General features: G+C 33.8%; 1 protein-coding gene across 1 annotated transcript; it reads left to right on the top strand.

Annotated features, from left to right (window-relative positions):
• Positions 1 to 2,386: 2,386 nt before the first annotated feature.
• Positions 2,387 to 7,549, top strand: LOC128238268 (uncharacterized). Its single transcript, XM_052953995.1, has 8 exons — positions 2,387 to 2,523; positions 3,006 to 3,149; positions 3,399 to 3,520; positions 3,759 to 3,975; positions 5,278 to 5,402; positions 5,697 to 5,988; positions 6,286 to 6,413; positions 7,315 to 7,549. The coding sequence occupies exons 1-8, from the start codon at positions 2,489 to 2,491 to the stop codon at positions 7,455 to 7,457; spliced, it is 1,206 nt and encodes a 401-aa protein (XP_052809955.1). The 5' UTR covers positions 2,387 to 2,488; the 3' UTR covers positions 7,458 to 7,549.
• Positions 7,550 to 8,466: the final 917 nt, after the last annotated feature.

Genomic DNA, 8,466 nt, shown 5'->3' with positions numbered 1-8,466 from the left:
AAGTATAAGCATGTTTTGTCGGTAGTACAGAAAATGTTGTCATGTACCACATAAAGCTTACGCTCTTTTCATTAGTATAATTGTATGTGAACAATAGGCCAACTGCAATCGTACTTAGGTACTGCTGTTATCGAAATTGACATGGTCGAATAATACATTTGAAGTTTAAAAAGCGACAGTCTAAGATATTTATAAGTTAATAAATTATTTCTCAAATCTGCAACAAGTTTCAAAAGCCGACAAGGAAAACTACGTTCATTTGACATCGTTAAGCCAGAAGTTCCTTTGCTTTGAATATCAAATTTGTCAGGCAGACGTTTCAGTCAATACGTGGTGCTTCAACGATAAATAGACTTTCATTATACTATGTTTGCCCACTTTCAATTGTTTTACTATCCCTTGGATAAGCTATTGAAACAATTGTAATTCGAGCCGTGGCACTTGAGCTCACAGACGCGGAAGTAATGGCAGCTTCGGCAGTCCGATTGGTGATCTGGTTGTCGCAAGCACCTCAGTAGTTTCAAAAGGAAATTGACATAGTAACGAACGCACGCGATGTATCATACACGTCATTTGCGAATTGCCTAAAGATGTCTTAGTCAGTTCATATATTAGTTCTAGTTGTCTGTTTTTGGATATGTACATACTACAGGCCAACAGTCTCCAAACTATTTAAGGATTCAACGTTTTGGTACTGATGTAAATCATTATTATTCCTCTCCAATGTTTAAGACTTTCATTACAAATATTGTTTTTGTTTTTATTTCAAATAAAAACAACAATTAGCCATGGTCGGAACCAACAGCAGAAGCATAACTTTGGAACACTTCGTAGAGGACCTCAAGATGATTCTACACAGCAGGGCCTATCTAAGTTCAAAACGTTCTAGTTTCAAAAAGTTGATTTCAATGGCTTAGATAGGAAGGTAAGGAATTCAAGGCGGGCTATACCTATCCATGAAAGTCTACAACAAGGCTATCAATACATGTTTAAAATCATTTAAGAAGTAAACGGTCCTTGCACTTACATAATTCTGTCGTTATTAAGATTGTGAATAACTAAAGAACGGATGGAATGACGCCTATTACAACTATATTCTGCTGACTCTTTTGCCATTGTTCTATGTGCAGGACCCAATTTCTCGAACAATTTAAGTCCTTTATAACAGGATCAAGCTAAGCTGGTTTTGGTATAGTTCGTGTTTTATTCTCTTTTTTAAGAGTTTTGAGACATTTAAAAGAAGTTCTATTTAAAATAATCAAGATCGATAAACTCTCTTTTTTGACAAAGTTACTTTCTTGATTTAGATATGATGTTTGATGTGTTTTTAATAGGAACAAACTTAAGACCACAACGCCGTAGTTTAGTGATAAACGTAAAATATATGTTTATAAAACACCTATGCTATTAATTGATTAGATAACATTTCAGCGTAAAAAATGTAATCGGGAAGATTCAGAAACGAGCCGAGATGTTTAGAACTAATATCACAATGATCAAAGCCTAAACACGTTTAAAACTTATTTCAGTTTTCAGACAATTGTATAAACATGGGTGATAAAAAGACTAATAATATTTTTCAATACTACTTAATTTTAGTGTTTGCCTTGCATTGTCAATAAAGTAGGGGCGCTAGATTTTCAAAATGTTTCATTTCTTATTTATGGAGAAGCGTTACTTTTACTGAAGACGACTCTTCGCATAACGCCCCGCTTACTGTTTGCATATTTCAGAACCAACGCTGATTTTAATTATGTCAAAATATATTGATTGACAAGTCTTTTTAACAGGCGCACGGCTTAAATGTAAAGCTTATGCAATTTGGGAGGGGCTAACACAAAGTCGGTTAGACCTTACTAACTAATTTCTTCGTGATTAAGAAACCACGATCGTTGTCGCTTCCTTAGGCTACTGAGTCACGAAGACATTACTAAATATACTCTTACCTATGCATATAAAGTCATGAAACAAACACGATTCATTTTAAGTATCAAAACGCGATCATTTCAAAAGAAAAATAGTTGTGTTCAAACGAAAACAGAAACAAGCTCTTTACTGTAAATTTTCAAATCTTTTCTTCATAAAGAATTTAGAAATTCTGAAATTCTGGAATTTTGCCTTTTTGCGTGTTGAAAAACAAATACGTAGAATGTTTATCGGGGATGTACTTTTTAAGAAAGGTAACGTTCCCTTTTGATGAGATATTTTAAAGTGGTGTTCAGCTCAGTTTAATTAATCAAAGTTTCTTTTTTTTGAAACTGTCACAACAATTTCACAGTTAGTGAAAACAATATAAAACAATAATCATCATCAACATCTCAACGCACTTAAAACCGGATTCAACTCTTTATAGCTATTGGTTAATCCGATGTGTATACCTGTTGAATGTTCGCTTATGCGTTATAAAGGACTTGCGAAATAAATAAAGTTATTTGAATAATAACATTTAGGTTATTTATTTAAGCATACAACAATAATTCTGATTTGGATGTATATGTCTGCTTTGTTTCAACTGACACAATGGTAACTATCATTTAATCAAATCTAAGAAAATTATGAATAATATTGTAAAATATTAGAAAGGAACTAAATTATTGTATGTAAATTTGCAAAGAATCTGTCTTTTAGATGTCTTTAACTAGATTGTGAAATCTTATTTAGAAGTTAAGTAGCTTAACCGTATTAATGTCAAAGCTGACTATTGGCCTTTTAGCACAAATGGAAATAACTTTATTTTACATCATTGAGTATGTGATATGTACAACATGTAAATTATACCATCGTTTAAATGTGATATGAATGTATTTATGTTTTTATTTCAATCGCACATGTTTAAATTAAACAGCTGTATTTAAGTAGTCATTCAATTAACATAAACATATTGCTGCGGTACATGAACACAACAGCTGAATACATTAAAACGTGCGAAAACATCAATCATTAAAAAAGTCAACATTATTTTAATTAGCGAGACAATCATTTGTTCATCTTGTTTCCCCTTTCAGCGCCGGTCAGTTCCGGTACGCGGTTAGGAACGATTTGTACTCTCCTACCTTCTACCACGAGCAGGATATGGAACTGGTTGATAATAACACTCTCGCCTACTACATGAACAAGGCGTGCGACATGTACCCAGAAACGTTTACAAAGTTGGTTCACTATTGTATTACAGCTTTTTTTTAACAAATTAAAAACAAAATGCAGGTGATGCAAAAATGAAACTGTCAAGTTTCAAATCGATATGCAAAGACACTTAATATTCACAACACTGCTATGTTTTGAGTTTAACGTTCACGTGGATATGATGCAACGCACCAATGCATTCGATGTAGTTAAGACAGTTGGGCCAAATAGCTCGAAACAATTACATGCTTCTAAATCTGTTTATCCGGTGGCAGGTATGTTGCCACGTATTTCCCAGGGTTGGGCTACTATATCGAGTCCATTAACAATCAGGCTTCCAACTGGCGGGACAAGACCTTCTGGCAGATAATGAATGACACTGGACCCTTGCCACTTGGTGAGTCGGCATTCGTATTATTCTCATCACTTAATGTTTGTGAAGACTAATCAGCTGAGCAGACATTTTATTAACGTTTGTTTCATTTTCAAAGATTCAAATAATTTCGATCATTAGTAAAAAATGCTACAAAAGTCTGGCATTAAATGTTTTGCTTGAATACGCTTGAAGCTATTCGTTTGTATGAATTAAGTTGCTTACTCTTTTGATAACACATTATTTGTTTCATTTTGTTAAGGTGCGAGCAGTTATGTACCATCCACTGGCGAGAATATAATGTTCAACTTGACTGTGTTCGAACCATTTCCGTTTCACGAAACGTTTAGCTATACTGTCAACAATGAAGTCAATGTCCCCTACTTCAACCACTCCGTAGACTTATTTATCATAGACGAAAAACCACTTGTCTACTACATGAGTACTGCTTGTAAGAAATACCCGGATGTATTTACAAAGTAAGTATTTGAACCCTGACATTTAATACCTTTATAAGTGGTCGAAATTACATTTTATACATTGGGATAGATATCAAATCTGCAGTGCATTTTTTTTGGTATATACACCACCAGTCGTTACTCAACAGGATTTCACACACTGAAAGCTGATACTGAGGTAAGTCGTCTTTAGGGCGGGCAGCTTGGTAAGTAGCGTAAAAACTACTTTAGCAACGTAATAACTTCATTTAGGAAAGACATATCTTGACTAAACTTTGTATATAGTAAAAAGGTGGGTTTGCGTTTAGAGCATCTAAGATCAAGGTCAAGCCACTGTAACCAAAAATTTAAAAACTCTTAAAACTAAATACTTTTTATTCAGGTTGACATATCTTGACCATACTGGCTATTTAGAAAGTGTTTATCGAAGCATTTCATGGGATTGTGTAAGGGCTCCTAAGGTCAAACTCACTAAAGACAGAAGACAAAAAAACGTTTGAAACTCAATAACTTTAATAAAAGTTGGCATATCTAGACTAAATTTAGTATTGATGAAGTGATAGAGGCCATTAATCAAGTACCGTTTGTTCTTCAATGGGGTCATGGTCAAGGTCACTGAAACTGAGAAAAGAATAATAATAGGAACTAAAAAATACAATTTTTTAGTTAGAATTGAGATATCTTGAATAAACTTGAGCTTATGGATAGTTTAAATGGGATTGTGTTTGGAGTTATTAGGTTAAGGTCAAGGTCACTGTTACTAAAATTATAAAAACATAATATTTTAATACTGTTGACATTTATTGACCAAACTTGGTATGAAGGAAGACCTTATACAGAACTTGTAAACTAACAATTTAGGCCCCTAATGTCTTGGTCAAAATATGTGTAACTACTATTCGAAAAAAAAACACTTAATCTCTAAGCCGGTAAAGGCTAGTAAGTATATATTTACCAAAATAAACAGTTATGCAGCAAGCTCTGTATTATACGTATTGTTAAACACTGTTAAAACAAACGTTGGTTTTGAAAGTATATTGTATTGTTTAAAAACTGCACAGTCAATTAACTATACTTAAATTTTTCCGACCATAGCGGATTCGAAGCGGACTCCACCGGCGCCCCTCCCTCTAAAATTATCCAAGTTTAGCTTTTATTTCAATATAGAAAAAAGTTCTAAAATACGCAAAAAGCACCATTTCGGATTTTAAATTACAGTACGGCGGAGGGGCACAAGTTAAAATATTACACAATTACGTAAGGCCCCCCCCCACTTTATAGGCACTGAAACTGCTTTTTGTCATTGTCCTATTTTTGTTGCAGCTACTCGGCTACCTACTTTCCAACTTTAGGCTACTTAATTGACTCAAATAACGGTTTGGCCGTCGACCGGAATACTGATAAGTCATATTGGAAAATACTTAACTTCAGCCAACCTCTGTCCGTTGGTAAGATAACTTTTATTATAGCTTGAATGTACAGCACTTCGATAAAAATGATGGAATACGACTAAACAAAACCTCATAGAGATATACGATGCTTATTTAAACCAACTCATTGATACCTAGTAAGGTTTATTTGGCACTCACTCCAACTGACTCAAGAACGAACGTGTACGTAAATAGTAAAGCTATACTTTGAAAGTCAGTGTATACTTTCGAACAGTTTAATATGGTGATGAAATTTTAGGACAATCCAAGGTAAAATATTTGAACTATGCTTAATATGATATTGTCATTCAGGAGTGAGTTCTTATGTTCCAAGACCGGGCGATAGTATCGTATTTAACTTCACCATAAATGGAAAAGAGAACGGTACTGGCCATGACACAACAACAGTCGTTACTACGATAAAAACACTAGCAACAACCACGACTACATCGGCTATGACGGGACCGAAGTTAAGATACACAGTACGCAACAAGATGGTGAAGCCCTACTTTTCACATTCCGTCCAACTGAGCATTGAAGACAAACAACCGTTGATTTACTATATGGAGAAGGCATGCAACGAATACCCAGGGGAATTCAAAACGTATTTGTTGCTCGGATAATTTAATAATTTGTACATGTGCACCATTACTTTGCTCCCCAGTCAATAATAACAAACGCGAATATGAATAAAAGTGTAGTAACAAATGATTTAAGATTAAAAATAAATGAAATGCTCTTTTCAAATTGTGATTATTATGGACATCGATTATAACATTTGTTCAAGGTATTTGCACCGAGCCCTTTAAGTTTCAACCGTATAATCGTGTGCAAAACTTCTTCAAAAAATATTATTCATTGGTCAACTTTGAAAATATAACTTATGGAGGTTTATTTACAGATTCTCCGTGTCATACAAGCAACCTTTTAATGGATACTTTGTTGATGCGATCAATGGTGTTTTTGGAAACTGGTACAAGGATGAAACATTCTGGCTGATTCAAAACAAGACAGGCCCAGTCGACTTAGGTGAGATCAAATAAGAAACAAAACACTCCATAGTTTCTCAAAAATACTTAATTAATTACCCAATAACTTGTAAACTCAACTTATTGCAGCACTTTGAGCCTTAAATGGGTTTGAATTTTAAATGTTTTAACGCTGTTATAATTCAATTCTCTCATAGTTAATATAAGGTTTTGGTCAACAATTTAAAAAAAACGGTTTTAGAGCAGGCAATTTATCAGAGTAATTTTTCAGTTAATTCCAGTGAGCTTAACTGTTGTTAATTTTCACCTTTTTTAGTTATTTTAAAATGGAAAGTAACGACCATAATATTTTTTAAATATTAAGACAAAAAATAACCTAGTCAAAGTCCCTTCTATTAACAATATACACAAAATTATAATGCTTTACTCAATTGAATAAGAAATTGAGAAACTGGGGCCTTAACATTAGTTAAATACATTCCTTCAGATTTTGTTGAGTTACACAGAGATGGAATTAACTATTGTTAGTCCGCACTTTTTTAGCCTTTGTTGGTGGGGTAAGTCCATAGAATAGAAAAGAAGTCCATTTTCGCGGTCAAATGACCAGCAGACTGTAAATAGCATCACGCAGTGAACTATCATAATAAACAGATATTTACACGGCTCTTTGTTATTGCACCGAATAGTATGCATGTGACAGGATAAACACCAATACAAAAATTCAAAAACAACACACAGACCGCAATCTCATCAAAATTAATTTGTCGATAAATAAGGAAATTATCGCCTTGAAACATTTCTCTTTTGTATGTGTTTAATCAATTTGATTTGAGTTTTACAATTTACTGTAGTAAATCTACTGCATAGGATATAATAGTTTGTAAATATGTTATTACTAAACCTATCATCTAACGAGTGTATATTTTCATTTTCGTTTAAAGGTGTGAGCAGCTACATTCCCACTCCTGGCGATGAAATTACCTTCCGGTTTGTACACGGATACGACCATTTACCAAACCATGGCAAAACGACTCCATCTCCGAACAATTGCAACTGTTCCTGCAAGGCTCCTACTGGCGGCTAGCTGATGTAAAAGTTGCCTTTTATTGTAACAGATTGTGCTACGACCATGGTCCAAATATTGAAACATGAGGAAATAAAAATCTCGCGATAAAATCAAATCCTTGTCTAATACCTGTATCCATTTTGGTGTTTTAGGATAAGCTCTTGGGTCTTATTTAATTAATACAACTAAACCCGATCTTATGGTCATACATCATTAAATTCATTCACCGTAAAGGTCCGTTAATTTTATCATGCAATTCAATAAGCTGCATCGTTGTTAAATTCAATTAAGACCAAGATTGAATACGAACCCTTGTCAATACATACGGTACATGTTACTGTAAGAGAAAATATAACTTTATTCAGACATTATTTCTGTCTAAAGTTTTGTCCGTGAGTCGTTTTTGAAATCCTCCAAAACACTGATACGGAATTGGCATTTAACCACTAAAATATGTATGAGAACTGATGAGCTCTGTTTGATTTATAACAAAAAGCATTTCAATTAAATGATGTGTTGCACCAATACGTACTGAAAATTGAAACAATAAAAGGAGCAGGGTTTACGTAAATTATTTCTGTGTAGATTTACTTGAGATTTTAGACTATTTTAAACATATTTTACCAAGGTAGTATTCTTAATTAAATATTTCCAATAAATAACTACGCCAGTTCGACTCAATTGCTCAATTTGTTGTCTTTCTTTGCTCTATTGCTCTATTGTCAGTGCATCCGTGCGTGATTGTGTGCGTCCGTAATAATTTGCTTGTGAACGCGGTAATATAATCAGTTTTTATTGAATCTAAATCTAACACACAAGTTAGATTTGCAATGTTTAAAACCAGCAAAATCAATTATGGCCCTAAAGATTGTAACAAATGGTATAATATAGCTTATGGTCACAATATATCCTAAATTTCGTATCGTTCTTTACCAAACTTAGCCAATAGTTTTATACTGTTGTGACCTCGATGTTTGTCTGAAACCAACCACATTCGCCAATGCATGACTGGAAAATGGCCTTATAA

The sequence above is a fragment of the Mya arenaria genome, chromosome 6, assembly GCF_026914265.1.
Source record: "Mya arenaria isolate MELC-2E11 chromosome 6, ASM2691426v1".
Lineage (NCBI taxonomy): Eukaryota > Metazoa > Mollusca > Bivalvia > Myida > Myidae > Mya > Mya arenaria.
The sequence above is the reverse complement of the archived record's forward strand: the minus strand, read 5'-3'. Positions and strand labels throughout refer to the sequence as shown.

Coding starts and splice junctions, on each gene's coding strand:
- LOC128238268 (XM_052953995.1), top strand. CDS start 2,489: ATGTATATGTCTGCTTTGTTTCAACTGACACAATG. Junction 2,524..3,005: donor TTGTTTCAACTGACACAATG/GTAACTATCATT, acceptor TTCCCCTTTCAG/CGCCGGTCAGTTCCGGTACG. Junction 5,403..5,696: donor CAGCCAACCTCTGTCCGTTG/GTAAGATAACTT, acceptor ATTGTCATTCAG/GAGTGAGTTCTTATGTTCCA.